This window comes from Trachypithecus francoisi, unplaced genomic scaffold (genome assembly GCF_009764315.1).
Source record: "Trachypithecus francoisi isolate TF-2019V2 unplaced genomic scaffold, Tfra_2.0 Lachesis_group11, whole genome shotgun sequence".
Taxonomy (NCBI): domain Eukaryota; kingdom Metazoa; phylum Chordata; class Mammalia; order Primates; family Cercopithecidae; genus Trachypithecus; species Trachypithecus francoisi.
This window is the reverse complement of record NW_022681456.1, coordinates 78412732-78432519: the sequence shown is the minus strand read 5'-3', so window position 1 is coordinate 78432519 and position 19788 is coordinate 78412732. Positions and strand designations below refer to the sequence as shown.

Genomic DNA, 19788 nt, shown 5'->3' with positions numbered 1-19788 from the left:
TACCTTCACTCCTTAAATGACATAGATTCTCCCAAGAAGCGACCGAAAAACCAGCATCAGGCTCTGAATATTTATTTCGGTTAATAGTAGTCTCCCAGGAAAGACTGGGGGAAATATAGGTGTTTCTGTCAACCCAGGAAAATCACAGCATCATATGAGAGTACTCAGACCTCCTGCCCACTGAGGAGTGGGCTGTTCTCACCAATGGGGCAAGAGCGGAAGATGCGGGGTAGACGCAGCCAGTGATTGCTGCTATGTGGCAGCTGGGAAATGGAGAAGGCTTGCTTCATAAGTCTGCGCCTGATATTGGGAGAAGGGGTAAACTGGTTAGCAATGGACAAAAGTAGCTTGTCTGTGTGCTTCTCCAAAGAAGGGAACACACCCATATCCCAGTCTGCTTAGCCTTGATCCTAGCTCCCTCCCCTTCTCCTCAACTCCAGGGTTTACCCTCTCTTATTTCTGTGGTAACCTCTGTCCATTCCTCCCTCACCCCATAAGCTTCCCTGCCTGAGGATCATGCCACCCCAGGCCTGGGGAATCTGCCCTTCTTGCAGGTAAAAAACTCAGTTTACTCCAGGCTGGGCACGGTGGCTCACACCTGTAATCCCAGCACTTTGGGAGGCCAAGGCAGGCAAATCACGAGGTCAGGAGTTTGAGGCCAGCCTGGCCAACATGGTGAAACCCTGTCTCTACTAAAAATACAAAAATTAGCCAGGTGTGGTGGCGGGTGCCTGAAATCCCAGCTACTCGGGAGGCTGAAGCAGGAGAATCGCTTGAAACTGGAAGGTGGAGGTTACAGTGAGCCGAGATTATGCCACTATATTCCAGCCTGGGCAAAAAGAGTGAAACTCCGTCTCAAAAAAAAAAAAGGAAAAAGAAAACTCAGTTTACCCAAACTGCCCCCACTCTTCATATTATTAACAACAGTCATGAATAACAATTATTGCGCTCTTGCTTCAGAGGCAGGTGCTTTACTCATTATTTCTAACCTTTACAGCAGCTCCACAGGGCAAGTATTAGTTTACCTACTTTTCAAATGCTTAGACACGTTAAGCTACTTCCCCCAGGTCCCACAAACAAGACTGCAGCCCAAGTCTGGCTAACGTACAAGACTGGGCTCTTTCCTGGACACCATGCTTCCTTAAAGGGAGAGGTGGTTTCTTCTCCCCTTGAGGAAGAGTGAGTAGTGATAACAAGGGATAAGGGGGTCTGAGCTGTGTGATGAGGCTCTTACCTATATATCAGAGATGCAAGGACCACAGCCATCAACACCAGCAAGATACCCACGAGCAGGGGAGCCTGCCCAAGGCCTGCTTCTTGACCTGTGAGAAGAATCCCAGGCACTGCTTCACTCAGTGTCTGCTCCTTGCCAGCTACCCTCTATCCATTCCCTTCGTCATCTTAGCTCTTGTCCAAGGACCTACCAGGCATGATAAGCTGGGTGCTGACCACTGCCAGGCTGTTGGCATCAGCCAGAGACACATTGAGGCAGTATGTCCCCAAGCCACCCTTCAGTATCTGGTACAGAACCAGCTGGCAGGCTGGGCTGGGTGGCACAGGCTGGCACAGCTGCTGGGCAGGGGGCTGGCACCCTGGCGATGAGATCTCCATGCAGGCTTCCGTGGGCAGCCTGGAAGAGGTGTCACAATATATAAGGGGATCTGGGACGGGACACTAAATGCCAGAGAGCAGAGAAACAGTCAACCCAAGAGTTATCAGCACACTAGTGGGACACTCACCCGCCTTGGCAGGACACAGTCAGCTCAAATGCATCTCCCTCACTGGATGGCACAACCTGTAGGATCTCGGCACTTTCAATACCCTCTGCAGAGTTGCAAGATTATCAAGTTAGGATTCCTCTACCTGGCCTCCCCAAAAGCCCATAGACAGGAAAGCCCCAGGGCTGCTCTACCAATCTCATCCCCGTGCTTTCAAATGAGGACTCTGGCATTTGGGTATTCTTCCTATGTAGGTGAGTAATTCCTCCCAAGGTATGCCTCCACTGACCAGCCCTAGGCAGCACACAGCTGCCTCCATCAGCCCCCAAAGTAGGCAGGACTCACGGACGATGTCCAGGGTGACGGAAAAGGAACCATATCGATACAGAACACAGTCCAGGGGGACTTGTCTCTTCACCAGCCTTAAGGTGGCCGTACCATCCAGCAGAGGGCCCAGGGAACCTGGCAGGAGAGGATTGAGGAGGCAAGATCAAGAGACAGATGACTCATCTGGAGGCAGAGGCCAAGCAGGCATTTTTTCAGGTTGAACCAGAGTTACTGGATTCTGGAATCACTGGCTTGGAATCAGATAAGACCTGGGAAACTTCATTCTATAGATAAGGAAACTGAAGCCTAGAAGAAGAAAATGACTCCTCCAGAATCACAGTTAGGGGTGGCACTGGAGTTTTAAAAAATTCTCAAATGTTTATCACATCTCACACTATGCCAGGTCCTAGGCTAAACATTCAACATGTGTTAACTCATTCAAGCATCACTATTTCATTCCTCCCTTTTTGTTTTGGGATGGGAATCCAGGGTTGGGAAATGGAAGGATCAGGATCTCAGAATCTGGGAAGGATTTCCGTGCAATTATGCTTGAACAGAAAATGAGCTATAAATATTATGTAAATGATCACAGTCTGTTCCCTGGTCTCGCCAACCATTCTCAGCAGTAGAGAAAGCAACAAGCTCTTCTCTCACGGCCTAGGGGAAGATCTTGGTTTCCTGAACTCCAGATCTATTCCGTGTCATTAATAGAGACTGGAGGGCTTTATAGCCAGGCCAATGAGAGCTCTGAGGGGACCATAGTGCTAAGCAAAGGATTGGGTAATGTCTGAGTCCTGGGTAAGACTTACAGAGTAGAGTAGGGTACCCCACCTCCATGAACCTCACTCACACTGGTCCTCTTACCTGTAATACTTTCCGTAGACATGATTGAGCTGGTATCTGGACCCTCAGGCTCAGGGGTAGGTAGCTCTCCAGCTGTGGTCTCCACCCACTCTGTAGTTGTTACCTGTGCAGCTGTGGTTCCAGAAGGCACTACAATTGACACCTCTGCAGGTGTCATACCTATAGCCTCTGGAGTTGACATCTCTGCCAGTGTGGTACCCATGACCTCTGAAACTGGCACCTTCTCAGGTGTCGTACCTGTGCTCTCTGCAGTTGGCATCTGCACAGGTGTAGTGCTTATGACTTCAGTGGTTGGCACCTGCACAGATGTGGTTCCAGAGGGCTCTGCAGTTGGCACCTGACCAGGTGTAGTACCCACGACTTCTGTAGTAGGCACTCGGCCAGCTGTGGTGTCAGGGGCCTCTGCAGTTGGCCTGTGCCCATCTGTGGTGCCTGGAACTGGGGAGGAGCCACAGGAGGTGAGAGGAATGGCAGCCTGCAGGACCACCTGGGCAGTGACTGGGCCAGGCTCCAGATAAGTATGAGTGACCACAAGTGCCCGAGAGATCAGGGTTCCACTACTGTCTCCAAAGTCCCAGGTGTAGGAGAGGTCAGCTTCAGCCAGATAGCCACTAGGGTCATGGAGCTGGAGGGCAAAAGTCAGAGGCTGATTTCTCAGGAAGTGCTTGTTCCCTCCATCCAAGGCCCGCAGCTGGGACACGCTCATGGAGAAAGGCACCTGGTCTGGGATTGGAGCCAGAAAAGGTGAGAACTAGGCCTGAGCCACAACTTATCCCTTCACAGCCACACTCTCCAACCCCAAGGTGACTGGCTGGCCCTTCACTGGCACTAAGCCTCACATTTCTCTGCCTAGGTCTTCCTGGCCCTTCTACTTTAAGTTTGCACAGCATTTCACCTTTCCCCTTTCCAGTCCATCCAAGCCTCCCTGCCTTCTCTTGCCCTATGACTGGCCTTGCCCCTTCCTAAACCCTTACCAGTAATGGTGAAGGCAGAGCTGGAATGAGCAAGAGGCACATAGCTCCGGGATCCCCGGCGATGGTAGACAGTCACTTCCATGGTGTGTGTGCCCAGCATTGCTCTGCCTGTTCCAATGCTCAGCCCAGACACTGGGCCCCCTAGAACTTGCCAGTATTGGCCTGAAGTTTTTGGAATGAAAAGAAAGGAAGAAGAGATTACTGGTCAAAGGGGACTGAGGGACAGGCCTAGAAACAGGGCAATGGAGATGGGAGGTCACGAGGTATGATTACTTCTGAGGGTGTTTGGAAGGCTGTGATATGGGGGGACAGGGAAGGGGTCCTAATGAGGCATTCCATGGGGTAGGACTACAATTGAGGAAAAGCTGCCAGAAAGAATTATGATAGAGTTCAAGGGGGCTAGGTGCTATGGAAGAGAAAAGATCTAAGAGGAAAATGAAGATTAGAGAAAATCACAGAAGTTAAGGTGGAAGAGGGGAGCAAAAGAAAGGTGATCAGGTACAAAGAAGTAAACACAAGTGTAGATGACAGGCTGAGAAGGGAGTCCCTCACCCCAGGTCTTCCAGACATAAACAAAGCTTCTCTTCTGAGACCAAGGGCCAGATGGGCAAGGTCCACCATCAGGGAAGATGCAGGCATCGTCAGTTTCCTGGGGATACACTGGCTGTCCTCCCCACATCTGGCTCCCTGAAAGGTAAATACAGAGTCACTCTCAAACCCTGGCATTCTTTTTTATATACCAAAACCCCTAAAATTGTTCCCAGGGTATCAGAGAGGGGCTCTGGGATATAAATATTCTCTAGCTAGAAAGTACATTCTCCACGGTATAACCATTTGAGGTGGCAGCTGGGGGCTGAGGGTGTGGAAACTACATTTTTCTTTTGGAGACAGGGTCTTCCTCTGATGCCCAGGCTGGAGTGCAGTGGTGTGATCACAGCTCACTGCAGTGTCAACCTCCCAGAGTCAAGCAATCCTCCCAAGTAGCTGGGACTACAGGTATGCACCACCATACCCAGCTAATTTTATTTTGTTGTAGAGACATGGTCTTGCTATGTTGCCAGGGCTGGTCTTGAACTCCTGGGCTTAAGCAATTCTCCCGCCTCAGCCTCCTGAAGTGCTGGGTTTATAGGCATGCACCACTGTGCCTGGCCGGAAGCTATAATTTAATTGGCCAGGTGTGGCGTCTCATGGCTGTAAACCCAGCACTTTGGGAAGCTGAGGTGGGAGGATTGCTTGAGGCAAGGAATTCAAGACCAGCCTGATCAACATAGCGAGACCCTGTCTCTACAAAATACATTTTTTTTTTTTTTTTTTTTGAGACGGAGTCTCGCTCTGTCGCCCAGGCTGGAGTGCAGTGGCCGGATCTCAGCTCACTGCAAGCTCCGCCTCCCGGGTTTACGCCATTCTCCTGCCTCAGCCTCCCGAGGTGCTGGGACTACAGGCGCCTGCCACCTCGCCCGGCTAGTTTTTTGTATTTTTTAGTAGAGACGGGGTTTCACCGTGTTAGCCAGGATGGTCTCGATCTCCTGACCTCGTGATCCGCCCGTCTCGGCCTCCCAAAGTGCTGGGATTACAGGCTTGAGCCACCACACCCGGCGCTACAAAATACATTTTTTAAAAAGTAGCCAGGTGTGGTGGAATGCACCTGTAGTTCCAGCTACTCCAGGGGCTGAGGAAGGAGGATCACTTGAGCCCAGGAGGTTGAGGCTGCAATTAGCTATGATTGCACCACTGTACTCCAGCCTGGGAGAGAGAGAAGGACCCTGACTCTAAAATAAATAAATAAAATAAGAAGAAAGAAAGAAAACAAAAAGAAGATATATGTATATGTGTATATATGTATATACATAGCCACATATCAAAATATTTAGAGTGATTTGCTCTAGCTAGTGGAATAAAAATAACAGCACTAGGGGGCTAGGCGCAGTGGCTCATGCCTGTAATCCTAGCACTTAGGGAGGCTGAAGCGGTTAAATCACCTGAGGTCAGGAGTTCGAGACCAGCCTGGCCAACGTGGTAAAACCCTGTGTCTACTAAAAATACAAAAATTAGCCAGGCGTGCTGGTGGGTGCCTGTAATCCCAGCTACCCAGGAGGCTGAGGCAGGAGAATCGGTGGAACCTGGGAGGTAAAGGCTGCAGTGAGCCAAGATTGCACCACTGCACTCCAGCCTGAGGAACAGAGCGAGACTCTGTCTCAAAAATAAATACATAAATAAATAACAGCACTAGATAACATTTATGTAGCCTTTACTGTAGGCTGCAGCAGACACTACATTAAATACTTTACACGTATTATCACATTCTAATTCTTACAACAATCCTTTTTTCTTCAGAAATGGAAACACAATGAGGTGGGCAGATCACCTCAGTTCAGGAGTTTGAAACCAGCCTGGGTAACATGGTGAAACCCCGTCTCTACTAAAAATACAAAAGAATTAGCCGGGCATGGTGGCATGTGCCTGTACCAGCTACTCAGGAGGCTACCCCCAGCTACTCAGGAGACTGAGGAGGGAGGATCACTTGAACCCAGTAGGCGGAGGTTGCAGTGAGCTGAGATCATGCCACTGCACTCTAGCCTGAGCGACACAGCCAGACTCTGTCTCAAAGAACCAAAAAAAAAAAAAAAGGGGAAACACAAAACAAGTAACTTGCCCAAGGTCACATATCAAGGACAAGTTTAAATATAGGTCTGTTCAACTTCTAGGTCCCCTAAATTCTGCTGTCCTCCACTTTAGGGACTGTAATTTTCTTTTCTTTTTGCTTTTTGAGACAGGGTCTCACTCTGTCACCCAGGCTGAAGTGCGGTGGCGTGATCATGCAGTTTCGACCTCCCAGGCTCATGATCCTCCCACCTGAGACTCCTGAGTAGCAGGGACTACAGCTGTAATTTTCTTTTCTTTTTGCTTTCTCTGTTTTTGTGTTTTGTTTTTGGTTTTTTTTTTGAGATGGAGTCTCGCTCTGTCGTCCAGGCTGGAGTGCAGCGGCGCGACCTCGGCTCACCGCAAGCTCCGCCTCCTGGGTTCACACCATTCTCCTGCCTCAGCCTCCCCAATAGCTGGGACTACAGGCGCCTGCCACCATGCCTGGCTAGTTTTTTCTGTATTTTTAGTAGAGATGGGGTTTCACCGTGTTAGCCAGGATGGTCTCGATCTCCTGACCTCTTGATCTGCCTGCCTTGGCCTCCTAAAGTGCTGGGATTACAGGTGTGAACCACCGCACCTGGCCTTCTCTGTGTTTTTAAATTTTAACTACAATGAGTATGTATTACATATATAACTTGTTTTAAAAAGTAGAGGAGGAGGCTGGGCGTGGTGGCTCACACCTGTAATCCCAGCACTTTGGGAGGCCGAGGCGGGCGGATCACAAGGTCAGGAGATCAAGACCATCGTGGCTAACACAGTGAAACCCCATCTCTATAAAAATACAAAAAAAAGTAGCCGGGCGTGGTGGTGGGCACCTGTAGTCCCAGCTACTCAGGAGGCTGAGGCAGGAGAATGGCGTGAACCTGGGAGGCGGAGCTTGCAGTGAGTCGAGATCGCACCACTGCACTCCAATCTGGGTGACAGAGCGAGACTCCGTCTCGAAAACAAAAACAAAAACAAAAAAGTAGAGGAGGAAGGGGCATTCCCTAAGCTCACTGGGCATACCAGGGAACCTGAGCCCTAGGAATAAGGACCTAGAATAGAGAAGTACTCACCATTGACGATGGTATTGTTGACCCAGATAACCTGCCCATCTGGCAATACCTTTTGGCTTCCAGGGAAGTTCAAGGCAATAGAGAAGGAGGCATTTGCACCAATCAGTGTAGGCCCATCATTACTGACCTTGAGAGACACTTGACCACCTGGGAAGGAAAGCTACATTAGCTGGGACTCCTGGGCTTCCCCTCCCTGTATATGTTTCCCCTCCTTTTCTTCCCAAGCTACACTCAATGCAGGTCATCTTGCTTTTTTCCTCATCCCATTCCTACCATGCCCGCCCCTGGAACTTCCAAGTTCCTACCTCTCCAGCAGTCAAGTCTCTGGGCTTCTGTCCACTCTGGATACAGCTGCCTGTTCCAGGCTTTGGTTCTGAGTTGCCTTGAGACACCAAGCCAATCCTGGTTTCTGGGTCCTAAAAGGAATGTGCCATGAAGAGCCCTAGGATCCTTTCAGTCCCTTCTCAGGGATAATACTCTATTCATGTCACCCAATTCATTCTCACATTCGAAGTGCTTTTTTTTTTTTTTTTTGAGATGGAGTCTTGCTCTGTCGCCCAGGCTGGAGTGCAGTGGCCGGATCTCAGCTCACTGCAAGCTCCGCCTCCTGGGTTTAGGCCATTCTCCTGCCTCAGCCTCCCGAGTAGCTGGGACTATAGGCGCCCGCCACCACGCCCCGCTAGTTTTTTTTTTTATTATTTTTTAGTAGAGACGGGGTTTCACCGTGTTAGCCAGGATGGTCTCGATCTCCTGACCTCGTGATCTGCCCGTCTCGGCCTCCCAAAGTGCTGGGATTACAGGCTTGAGCCACCGTGCCCGGCTTTTTTTTTTTTTTTGAGATGGAGTTTCACTCTTGTTGCCCAGGCTGGAGTGCAATAGCGTGATCTCAGCTCATTGCAACCTCTGCCTCCCAGGTTCAAGCAATTCTCCTGCCTCAGCCTCCTGAGTAGTTGGAATTACAGGCATGTGCCACCACGCCCAGCTAATTTTGTATTTTTAGTAGAGATGGGGTTTCTCCATGTTGGTCAGGCTGGTCTCGAACTCCCGACCTTAGGTGATCTGCCTGCCTCGGCATCCCAAAGTGCTGGGATTACAGGCATGAGCCACTGCGCCTGGCCAAAGTGCATTTTTAAAACTCATTTATTCAGCTGGGCATGGTGGTTCACGCCTGTAATCCCAGCACTTTGGGAGGCTGAGGTGGGCGGATCACGAGGTCAAGAGATCAAGACCATCCTGACCAACATGGTAAAACTCTGTTTCTACTAAAAATACAAAAATTAGCTGGGTGTGGTGGTGTGTGCCTGTAGTTCCAGCTACGGGGGAGGCTAAGGCAGGAGAATCACTTGAATCTAGGAGGTGGAGGTTGCAGTGAGCCGAGATTGCCCCAGTGTACTCCAGCCTGGCAATAGAGTAAGACTCCATCTCAAAAAAAAAAAAAAAAAAAAACCTTATTTATTATTATTATTATTATTATTATTATTATTATTTGAGATGATGTCTTGCTCTGCCCCTAGGCTGGAATGCAGTGGCGTGATCTTAGCTCATTACAGCCTCCGCTTTCTAGGTTCAAGCAATTCTCGTTCCTCAGCCTCCCAAGTAGCTGGGACTGCAGGCACCCACCACCACACCCGACTAATTTTTGTATTTTTAGTTTTGCCATGTTTCATGGTTTCGCCATGTTGGCCAGGCTTGTCTTGAACTCCTGACCTCAAGTGATCCGTCTGCTTTGGCCTCCCAAAGTGCTGGGATTATAGGTGTGAGCCACCATGCCTGACCTGTTTTGTTTTAAATCAAGACATAATTCACATACCATAAAATTTACTTTTAGCCAGGCACTGTGACTCACGCCTATAATCCCAGCACTTTGAGAGGCCAAGGCAGGTGGATCACAAGGTCAGGAGTTCAAGACCAGCCTGGCCAAGTGAAACCCTGTCTCTACTAAAAATACAAAAATTAGTTGGGCGTGGTGGCGGGCACCTGTAGTTCCAGCTACTAAGGAGGCTGAGGCAGGAGAATTGCTTGAACCCGGGAGGCGGAGGTGGCAGTGAGCCGAGATCATGCCACTGCACTCCAGCCTGGGCGACAGAGCGAGACTCCATCTCAAAAAAAAAAATTTCCTTTTGAACATGATCAAATTTGTGTTTTAGAAAGATCATGATGGCAAGCAGTGAGGAGGATGGATTAGAGGCTGGCAGAGATTGGGCATGGGGACAGGGTAGACAAAATTATTGTAACTGACCAAGAGAGGTCTGAGAAGAAAAGGATATGCTGGCTCTCCATCTGCCCTACCCAGGTCCAACAACTATCAAAACCTTGCCACATTTGCTTTGTTTATCCTTACTAGTTGTTGTTTTTGTTTTGGCTAAAGTATGTAAAAGCAAATCCCAAACATCGTATTATTTTAACCCTACAAATTTAAAAAATATGAGTATTTTCTTGCATAAGTACAATGTCATTTCATGCTAGACAAAATTATCAAATTCAGTCCATATAAAATTTCATGAATATCTAGAAAAATGTCTTATGATTTTTAAAATCAGGATCCAAACTATAAGCACAATCTTTTTTTAAGAGCCTTAGGTGGGTGGGTGTGAACAGACTCTTTCCAGGATACATTAAGGAATGTAGTAAAAGAAAAAGACTTGAAACTGCAGCACAGCAAGGAAAGTCAGATCAAGGAGAACTTCCTAGAAATCTGTGAGACTAAGCATCTAGGGAGAAAGCGGGGCTGGGATATAATGCATATATTTCAGCACAGCAGAAACTACTTTCACCCCATTTTCCCCTTTCCTGCAGAAACCTCTCTCCCCTCCCCTCCTATCTGTATATATTTCAGCACAGCAAAAGCTACCCTCACCCCATTTTTCCCTTTCCTGCAGAAACTTCCTTCCCTTTCCCCTTTTCTTTCCCCTTTCCTTTTCCTTTTCCTTTCCTTTTGATACAGGGTTTTGCTCTCTCACCCTGCGTGCAGTGGCACATTCATCACTCACTGCACCCTCAAACTCCTGGGCTGAAGCCATCTTCCTGATTAGCCTCCCAAGTAGCTAGGACCACAGGTGCTCACCACCAGGCCCAGATAATTTTTTTTTTTTCCTTTTGAGACAGAGTTTCGCTCTTGTTGCCCAGGCTGGAAGGCTGGAGTGCAATGGCTTGATCTCGGTTTACTGCAACCTCCGCCTGCTGGGTTCAAGCGATTCTCCTGCCTCAGCCTCCTGAGTGGCTGGGATTACAGGCATGCGCCACCACACCCAGCTAATTTTGTATTTTTAGTAGAGACTGGGTTTCTCTATGTTGGTCGGGCTGGTCTCAAACTCCCGACTTCAGGTGAGCCACCTACCTTGGCCTTCCAAAGTGCTGGATTGCAGGCATGAGCCACCGTGCCCGGCCTAGGCCTGGATAATTTTTTTACTTTTTGTAGAGACAGGGTCTCACTATGTTGCTCAGGCTAGTCTTGAACTCCTAGGCTCAAGCAATCCTATGGCCATGGCCTCCCAAAGTACTAGGATTACAGGTGTGAGCCTCCTCATCTCCTTTCTTTTCTTTTTTATTTTTTTCAGACAGAGTCTTGCTCTTTTGCCCAGGCTGGAATGCAGTGGTGTGATCTCAGCTCACTTCAACCTCTGCCTCCCAGGTTCAAGTGATTCTCGTGCCTCAGCCTCCCAAGTAGCTGGGATTATAGGGGCGCACCACCATGCCCACCTAATTTCTGTATTTTTAGTAGAGATGGGGTTTCGCTGTATTGGCCAGGCTGGTCTGACCTCAAGTGATCCACCCACCTCAGTCTCCCAAAGTGCTAGGATTACAGGCATGAGTTACTGTGCCAGGCCTCATCCCTTCTTTTCTTTTTTTTTCTGAGACGGAGACTCGCTGTGTCACTCAGGCTGGAGTACAGTAGCGTGATCTTGGCTCACTGCAACCTCCGCCTTCCGGGTTCCAGTGATTCTCCTGCCACAGCCTCCCGAGTAGCTGGAACTACAGGCATGAACCACCATGCCCAGCTAATTTTTGTACTTTTAGTAGAGACGGGGTTTCACCATATTGGTGAAGCTGGTCTCGCACTCCTGACCTTGTGATCCACCCACTTCGGCCTCCCAAAGTGCTGGGATTACAGGTGTGAGCCACCACGCCCGGCCTCAACCCCTTTCTAATGTGTGCTGTAACCCTAGTTGATTCTGCTGGGGGAGGATCTGGAATCATCTCATTGAGCATCCCACCACTAGAGCAAGAGAAGTCATAAGATACCCCATTCTTTCTCCACTTCCAACTCTCCTCAGAGCAGCATGGGACATTCCAGACCCTCTCACCACCTCAGCCCCTCCCCTTACTCCTGTCACGAGGCCCAATCCCCCAGAGCCTTTTCATGTGATGCTCAGCTGAGACCCCTCTGCCTATCTCTCCCAGCCCCAGAACAAAAGGTCTGGGCTGTGTTCACCCGTACCCATCCCAAGGGGAGAGGATTGTATCTCCTGAGTCTTCTTACCCAATACTACATTCTCTGACTCCCCACTTTAAATCTCCTACCCCAAGAGACATTTCTTAAAAGAGTCTCCCGCACATTTCACCCCTTTGGAGCCCCTGCTCCAGCTCACTGCCAAGGAAGCCTCAGAATCAGCGCCACAGAGACCTTCTATTCTTCTGCCCCTCCAAGCATATGAGATTATTTTCAGGCTCAATCCCAAATCTCCATATAGGGAGGGAGCCCAGGTGCCCACATTCTCACTAAATCAAATGAGTGGGAGACGCCTGAAATATTGCCGCTATCTCCCATTAGGAGGAGAGAAACCAAAGCAGGGGGAATTCATCCCCAAGTTCACACCTGCTCATGTCCACATATCCACACATACCTTTTGTAGCCCCCACAGCCAGCAAAGCACCTATCACAGCCAAATGAAGAAGGCATCTTTTTAGCACCAGATCCATTGTGTTCTTCCCTCCAGCAACCAAAGGCACTGGGGGGACTGGGATAGGCCCCTATATAAGAAAAGGGTGCTCATTTGCATAGCCCTTCCTCTTCTCCCTCAGAGAAGGCCTGGGAGGGGCCGGAGAAGAGGAAAAAGGAAAAACTGACAAAGGGATCCTGGTCCCTAGACATTGCTTTCCCATCCTGCTACTCAGTGGCAGTTTCTGGTTTCACTGGGTCACTCTCATATACTCCCGGGCAAGGGCTGACTGAAAGGCAGCTGCATAACACAGACACAACAGTTCATCATGGGAGAGTGAATTAAACCAGGAACTTCTCAAAAAAGAAACAGAACCCTGCATCCCAAAACAGAGACAGCGTCGGGGTAAGCTATGAGGCAGAGGCAACGACTCCTCTGAGGTCCAGGAATTCTTTACAACGAGATTCCTGGTTTCCTGCTTTTCAAAGGAGGCTCCTGGGCCAGGTGGAATTTAACCTTAGGTCGATACATATTTTCCCCAGGAGTGGTGAAAATAGTGAGTTAGAAATCAAGAAATCCCTACAGACTGGAGACACAGGTAGGAAACTTGGACCCAAAGTAGGTACTTGGGAAGACTGTTCAGCCGCCCCACCAAGGAAGAAATTTGTCTAGCCCCCGAAGAACCAAACTTGCCTGGAGCGGGGTCATTTGTGGGGAGGAGCGCAGCACTCGCCCCCCGGCTCTGACGTTGACCAATAGAAAGGCCAGGGGGCGGAGCCAGGGAAACGCGGGAAGCAGGGGCGGGGCTTCTGGTGGCGGTCGGGAACTCTGGGGGAGGCGGCAACATTGTTTCAAGTTGGCCAAATTGACAAGAGCGAGAGGTATACTGCGTTCCATCCTGACCCGGGGGCACCATACTGGGCCCTGTTTCCCCCTCCTCGGCCCCCGAGAGCCAGGGTCCACCTTCTGCAGGGTTCTCAGGCCCCCGCTCCAGGGCCGGGCTGACCCGACTTGCTGGCTCTTCATGGAGAACTTCCAAAAGGTGGAAAAGATCGGAGAGGGCACGTACGGAGTTGTGTACAAAGCCAGAAACAAGTTGACGGGAGAAGTGGTGGCGCTTAAGAAAATCCGCCTGGACACGTGAGTGGCCTCTGTACCCGGGACTCCTAACTGGGGACCTCCTTGACTGTCCCCCTCCAATCCCCCACGGGCGGGTAGCCGTCCAGGGACCGGAAGACAACAGGGACGGACTTCTTTAGAAGTGGAGAGGTGGGTTGGGGGCCAGTAGAAGGTGGAGTGTGTACTTATACTCCCTGGGGAGAGTATAGGGTGGTGTGGAATCCATGGAAAACTTTCTTCCCAAACTGAGCCGGATCGTGCCCCCAAATGTGCGAACACAGAGACTCGGGGAGAGAAAGGAGGCCTCTGAGATGAGGTCCAAGACTCTCCATGGAGTGGAGTTATGTGGGAACCGGCGAGGAGCGCCTTTCTGAATGAAGAGCTCCCCTCACTGCCCCACCCTCACCTTAGAATTCTCTCCTCTTTCCAAAGAATGGCAGTTGAACCTCACTGGCCCCTCTGGGGAGACTGGGGGCTACTCCTGCATTTTTTTTCCCCCATTACAGCCTCCCTGCTTCACCTTCACCAGACGGCTTTACTTACCTACCCCTGGGAAAAGAGGAGATAATGACCTTAATATGTGCAAAAGCCATACCCTGACTACCCAAGAATTAGCTCTTTCCAGCACCCTTTCTTTTCTCTGACTTTCCTAGGGGGTGCTGGGTGGTGTCTCCTTGGGGGAAAGAAATGACTAGGTGGAGGAAAAAGGAATATTTGTAACCATATTCCCGTCTCTGCTTTCCCAACCTCTCCAAGTGAGACTGAGGGTGTGCCCAGTACTGCCATCCGAGAGATCTCTCTGCTTAAGGAGCTTAACCATCCTAATATTGTCAAGTGAGTATGTGTCTGAGAGGCAATCCAGCTGGAAAGGAGGATGAGTTGTCTGTACAGTGTGGGCTTTTCTCTCCCTCGCACCTCCATTTCCTCAAACTTTACTTCTCTAGGCTGCTGGATGTCATTCACACAGAAAATAAACTCTACCTGGTTTTTGAATTTCTGCACCAAGATCTCAAGAAATTCATGGATGCCTCTGCTCTCACTGGCATTCCGCTTCCCCTCATCAAGGTAATGCTTCTCATCAGCTCCTCCCATCATGGGCATGTCTCGGGGGACTGGTGGTAGGCAATTCAGGGTGATATTTTATGATCTTGGCCTCCTTCTGAGCCCTCATCTCCTACACACACACACTCCCCTTCTTTTTGTGTCTCCTTCTCTGCTCATTATATTCATTAACCCTAGGGTTGGACTGAACAATCAAAGTTGAAACTCCAGTGAGTCAACCTAGCAACTCAGGTGGGAGGTCAGATGAAACTCAGATAAATGGGATTTGAGAGCACTTGGTAAATTCCTCCAAAAAGCCCTTCTGTTTGGTGGAAGAACTAGCTAGTTAAGTCTCTATTGTCTATTTTAGGGCTGGATTCTTCACTCCCAGAGCTACTTTATTAACAAACATTTGTTCAAGGCACAGCATAAAGAAAAGGGAAGCAAAATTGAGTAAGACTTGGTCCTTATCCTCTCTGGGCTGACAGTCCATTGGGAGTCTGGAGTTGGATTATAGTTACATATATAAATATGTAACTATAATCCAACATAGTAAAGGCTTTAGTAGAGTTTTGGGGGCACAGAGCAAACCCAGTCTGCTCACTGTGATGGAGAAACACAGTCCTCTCTTTCTTCTTTGTCAGAGCTATCTGTTCCAGCTGCTCCAGGGCCTAGCTTTCTGCCATTCTCATCGGGTCCTCCACCGAGACCTTAAGCCTCAGAATCTGCTTATTAACACAGAGGGGGCCATCAAGCTAGCAGACTTTGGACTAGCCAGAGCTTTTGGAGTCCCTGTTCGTACTTACACCCATGAGGTGAGTCCCTTTATGCCTTTCTTCTCTTGAGCTTCCCAAGAGGTGTTAACTAGGGTATTCACAAATTTACTAAAAATATCTGGCTAATAGTTTCTTACTAGGTAGAAATAATCTCTTGACATCTTAAAGAGTCTTAGGGCATGCATGGAATTCATACTGTGTTGCTAACTGGGCTCACGCCTGTAATACCAGTACTTTGGGAGGCTGAAGTGGGAGGATCACTTGAGCCCAGGAGTTTGAGACCATCATGGGCAACATAGCGAGACCCCATCTCTACAAATCTACAAAAAGAAAAAATTTCGAAATCAAATTATGACCATTTGTCTCAAGTTTTTCCAGGAAGATCTCAAATTGGGGGTTCAGAAAATATGGTCTCCAGAACTATGGACTGGAAATCAGTGAGAGGGGAAAGATGGAGGGAAGGAAACTGCTTGTTAAGAGGCCATGAGTTAGCAGAGTAGTGTTGAGGAACTGAGATGTGGGAATCTCCATACCCTATAAACCACTCCACCCCTCCCTATTCCTGTCCCTCAGGTGGTGACCCTGTGGTACCGAGCTCCTGAAATCCTCCTGGGCTGCAAATACTACTCCACAGCCGTGGACATCTGGAGCCTGGGCTGCATCTTTGCTGAGATGGTATGGAGGCTTGCCCAAGTTCCACCCAGCCGCCTCCTCCCCACATTCAAGAACAACAGAACTGTTTCTTGGCCCAGACCTATGGCCCTTCTATCACAGGGTTCTGTCTCTAAAGTAGCACCAAGGGGAATGGTGGGAAAGGATGCAACTGTTGCCCCAATATCAACCACAATGTTAGGATATCCTCAAACAGCCTTAGTACCTAGTATACTTCTCTTATCCCTGAAATGACACAAAACATTTCTGCAGCTGTTTTAGCTGAGTCTGCATATATTTGGGAGAATGATTCCATTTAGTGCCTTTTTTTTTTTTTTTTTGAGACGGAGTTTCGCTCTGTCGTCCAGGCTGGAGTGCAGTGGCCGGATCTCTGCTCACTACAAGCTCCACCTCCCGGGTTTTTACGCCATTCTCCTGCCTCAGCCTCCCGAGTAGCTGGGACTACAGGCGCCCGCCACCTCGCCTGGCTAGTTTTTTGTATTTTTTAATAGAGACGGGGTTTCACTGCATTAGCCAGGATGGTCTCGATCTCCTGACCTCGTGATCCGCCCGTCTCGGCCTCCCAAAGTGCTGGGATTACAGGCTTGAGCCACGGCGCCCAGCCCATTTAGTGCCTCTTTTATTTCAGGCCTTCATTTCAAGGCTTGTAGACCTTGTTGTGTGGTGCCAGCAATGTAGTGAAGACAGTTGTCACTTTATCCACACCCTTCATTTAAATTGCAGATTTAGGCAGAGTGCAGTGGCTCACACCTGTAGTCCCAGCACTTTGGGAAGCTGAGGTATAGGTGGATCACCTGAGGTCAGGAGTTCGAGACCAGCCTGGCCAAAATGGTGAACCCCCCATCTGTACTAAAAATACAAAAATTAGCCAGGTGTGGTGGCACACACCTGTAATCCCAGCTACTTGGGAGGCCAAGGCAGGAGAATCGCTTGAACCCAGGAGATGGAAGTTGCAGTGAGCCGAGATTGCACCACTGCACTCCAGCCTGGGCGACAGAACGAGATTCCATCTCAAAAAAAAAAAAAAAAAAAGATTTAGATCATGTCCCCCTTCAACCTCTGGCTTTTCAGATTGAAGGATCCTTGAGACCTGGCTTTATGTAGAAGCTCCTATCTCCTTTAATACAACAGCGCAGTGCAGTAGGCTGAGGCTTCAAATCAGCAATATGTTTTATTGTCTTTTATCTGGGTTATAACCAACAGCTTAAAGACCATTAGCCTGTACAAATGTAATGTGCATTTATCCCCCAGTGCATTACCTTACAATTGTCCATATTCCTCTCTCAATTCATCCAAAAATATTTGTTAAGCACCTAGTGGGTAGCCAGCACCATGCTAGGTACTGTGGGGAACACAGAAGAAATGGAAGACAGAGCCTCTGCCCGCTGTACTCCTATCTAGAAGTGGCTGCATCACAAGGTTGGGGGATGACTGTAGTGTCTACCCCATACCCCGTGAGTGGCTTGGGATCCCTTTGCTACATGTCAGTGACATCGCAGACATTCAGCCCCTCCCAGACCCACCCAGCCTTGGGGATCTGCAAAACCATGGTTGGGGGAAGGAAGGAGGGGGCGAGCAGACAGATGAAGGGACTTCATTGTCTCAGGTTCTGTGTGACTGACCCCATGAAAGGCCCTGGGGAGGGAGTCATGGGGCCCTGCTGACCTTCTACTGTCTGTGGGAACTCCTTTGTATAGAGGAGTTTTGACTGACGTCAACGTAGGTCTTAGTATTTTCTCTTTCCCCATTTTCAGGTGACTCGCCGGGCCCTATTCCCTGGAGATTCTGAGATTGACCAGCTCTTCCGGATCTTTCGGACTCTGGGGACCCCAGATGAGGTGGTGTGGCCAGGAGTTACTTCTATGCCTGATTACAAGCCAAGTTTCCCCAAGTGGGCCCGGCAAGATTTTAGTAAAGTTGTACCTCCCCTGGATGAAGATGGACGGAGCTTGTTATCGGTGAGAGTGGGCACCTGTTTTCCCTCATTCATTTCTCCCAGGGAAGGGCTTTTCCAGGATGAAGGAAGGATGAGACCCTGAAATCTGGGCCTCAGTATTTTGTTTCCCTGGTTCCTGCTCTCCCTGTTGGCACACTGATTCAGCTATGGGAGGATGGAAGTAAGAATTCTGCCTTGGGTAGAACGAGTTCTGGTTTCCTGATTTCTGGGAACACCTGCTGCCCATTTAGTCCACTATCACATGATTGAAGTCAACATACATCTCTCCCTCTAGCAAATGCTGCACTACGATCCTAACAAGCGGATTTCGGCCAAGGCAGCCCTGGCTCACCCTTTCTTCCAGGATGTGACCAAGCCAGTACCCCATCTTCGACTCTGATAGCCTTCTCGAAGCCCCCAGCCCTAATCTCACCCTCTGCTCCAGTGTGGGCTTGACTTGGCTTGGCCTTGGGCTATTTGGACTCAGGTGGGCCCTCTGATCTTGCCTTAAACACTCACCTTCTAGTCTTGGCCAGCCAACTCTGGGAATACAGGGGTGAAAGGGAGGAACCGGTGAAAATGAAAGGAAGTTTCAGTATTAGATGCACTTAAGTTAGCCTCCACCACCCTTTCCCCCTTCTCTTAGTTACTGCTGAAGAGGGTTGCTATAAAAAAAAGAAAAAAAAAAAAGCCTTCCTACGTGTTAGATTTGCCGTACCAATCTCTGAATGCCCCATAATTATTATTTCCAGTGTTTGGGATGACCAGGATCCCAAGCCTTCTGCTGCCACAATGTTTGTAAAGGCCAAATGATAGCAGGGGGCTAAGTTGGAACTTTTGAGAACCAAGTCAAACAAAACCACTGGGAGGAGTCTGTTTTAAAGAATTCGGTTGAAAAAATAGATCCAATCAGTTTATACCCTAGTTAGTGTTCTGCCTCACCTAATAGGCTGGGAGACTCAAGACTCAGCCCGGGTGGGGCTGCAGAAAAATGACTGGCCCCAGTCCCCTTGTTTGTCCCTTCTACAGGCATGAGGAATCTGGGAGGCCCTGGGACAGGAATTGTGCTTCATTCCAATCTATTGCTTCACCATGGCCTTATGAGGCAGGTGAGAGATGTTTGAATTTTTCTCTTCCTTTTAGTATTCTTAGTTCTTCAGTTGCCAGGGATCCTTGATCCCGTTTTCCTCTGAAGTCCACCTCCTACCCCATAGGAGTTGGAAGTTAGGGTTTAGGCATCATTTTGAGAGTACTGACACTTTTTTAGGGCTGTGATTGAGTGAGGGCATGGGCAAAAATATTCTTTAAAAGAAGGATGAACAATTATATTTATATTTCAGGTTATATCCCATAATAGGGTTGGCTTTTTTTTTTTTTTTTTTTTTGGTTAGAGTGGGTGGATTTGTTGCCATGTGCACCTTGGGGTTTTGTAATGACAGTGCTTTAAAAAAAAAAAGCATTTTTTTTTTGTTTATGATTTGTTTCTGTCACCCTTGTCCTTGAGTGCTCTTGCTATTAACATTAATTGTAATTTAGTTTGTAGTTCATTAAAAAAAATGTGCCTAGTTTTATAGTTCATCTCTTTCCTATTTACTGAAAGAATGGTGAGAAACAGAATATGAATATGTATATGTGATCATTGATTTCAGACCCCTTTTCCTAATCTCTCTGTGCATGGCTACCCACCCCACCCCATTTTGGCTAGAGCTGAGGATGAACAAAGTGGTTATTATCGTTCCTATTTATGGCTGGGGAAACTGAAGTCTATATACTTCCTACTTTC

General features: G+C 48.8%; 3 protein-coding genes across 4 annotated transcripts in view; 2 read left to right on the top strand and 1 right to left on the bottom strand.

Moving 5' to 3' along the window:
• Positions 1–13121, top strand: part of DGKA (diacylglycerol kinase alpha) — a 36549-nt gene extending 23428 nt beyond the window's left edge. The window contains exons 24-25 of the mRNA XM_033221738.1: positions 3593–3653; positions 13004–13121. Coding sequence (XP_033077629.1) covers positions 3593–3653; positions 13004–13026 — 84 coding nt within the window. The 3' untranslated portion in view covers positions 13027–13121. The remainder of the gene's footprint in view (positions 1–3592; positions 3654–13003) is intronic.
• PMEL (premelanosome protein) lies at positions 57–13008 on the bottom strand. 2 transcript variants are annotated; one of them, XM_033221745.1, is made up of 11 exons: positions 12426–13008; positions 7887–7997; positions 7582–7728; positions 4436–4570; positions 3884–4045; positions 2910–3632; positions 2064–2180; positions 1740–1824; positions 1425–1630; positions 1235–1343; positions 57–300 (listed from the first exon to the last, which is right to left on the bottom strand). In XM_033221745.1, exons 1-11 carry the CDS (start codon positions 12499–12501, stop codon positions 165–167), a joined length of 2007 nt encoding a protein of 668 aa, XP_033077636.1. In that variant the 5' UTR covers positions 12502–13008; the 3' UTR covers positions 57–164. The 2 variants fall into 2 exon arrangements, with proteins under 2 accessions (XP_033077636.1, XP_033077637.1); XM_033221746.1 differs by having other exon boundaries at positions 1235–1322; positions 12426–12552.
• A 129-nt stretch (positions 13122–13250) lies between the features above and the next one.
• On the top strand, positions 13251–19581 carry CDK2 (cyclin dependent kinase 2). Its single transcript, XM_033221749.1, has 7 exons — positions 13251–13601; positions 14337–14414; positions 14525–14645; positions 15266–15436; positions 15971–16072; positions 17824–18027; positions 18301–19581. Exons 1-7 carry the CDS (start codon positions 13486–13488, stop codon positions 18403–18405), a joined length of 897 nt encoding a protein of 298 aa, XP_033077640.1. The 5' UTR covers positions 13251–13485; the 3' UTR covers positions 18406–19581.
• The last annotated feature ends 207 nt before the right edge of the window (positions 19582–19788 follow it).

Coding starts and splice junctions, on each gene's coding strand:
- CDK2 (XM_033221749.1), top strand. CDS start 13,486: ATGGAGAACTTCCAAAAGGTGGAAAAGATCGGAGAGGGCACGTACGGA. Junction 14,415..14,524: donor AACCATCCTAATATTGTCAA/GTGAGTATGTGT, acceptor TTACTTCTCTAG/GCTGCTGGATGTCATTCACA. Junction 14,646..15,265: donor TTCCGCTTCCCCTCATCAAG/GTAATGCTTCTC, acceptor CTTCTTTGTCAG/AGCTATCTGTTCCAGCTGCT.
- PMEL (XM_033221745.1), bottom strand. CDS start 12,501: ATGGATCTGGTGCTAAAAAGATGCCTTCTTCATTTGGCTGTGATAGGT. Junction 4,046..4,435: donor TTATGTCTGGAAGACCTGGG/GTGAGGGACTCC, acceptor CAAAAACTTCAG/GCCAATACTGGCAAGTTCTA. Junction 1,344..1,424: donor CACCCAGCTTATCATGCCTG/GTAGGTCCTTGG, acceptor TGAGTGAAGCAG/TGCCTGGGATTCTTCTCACA.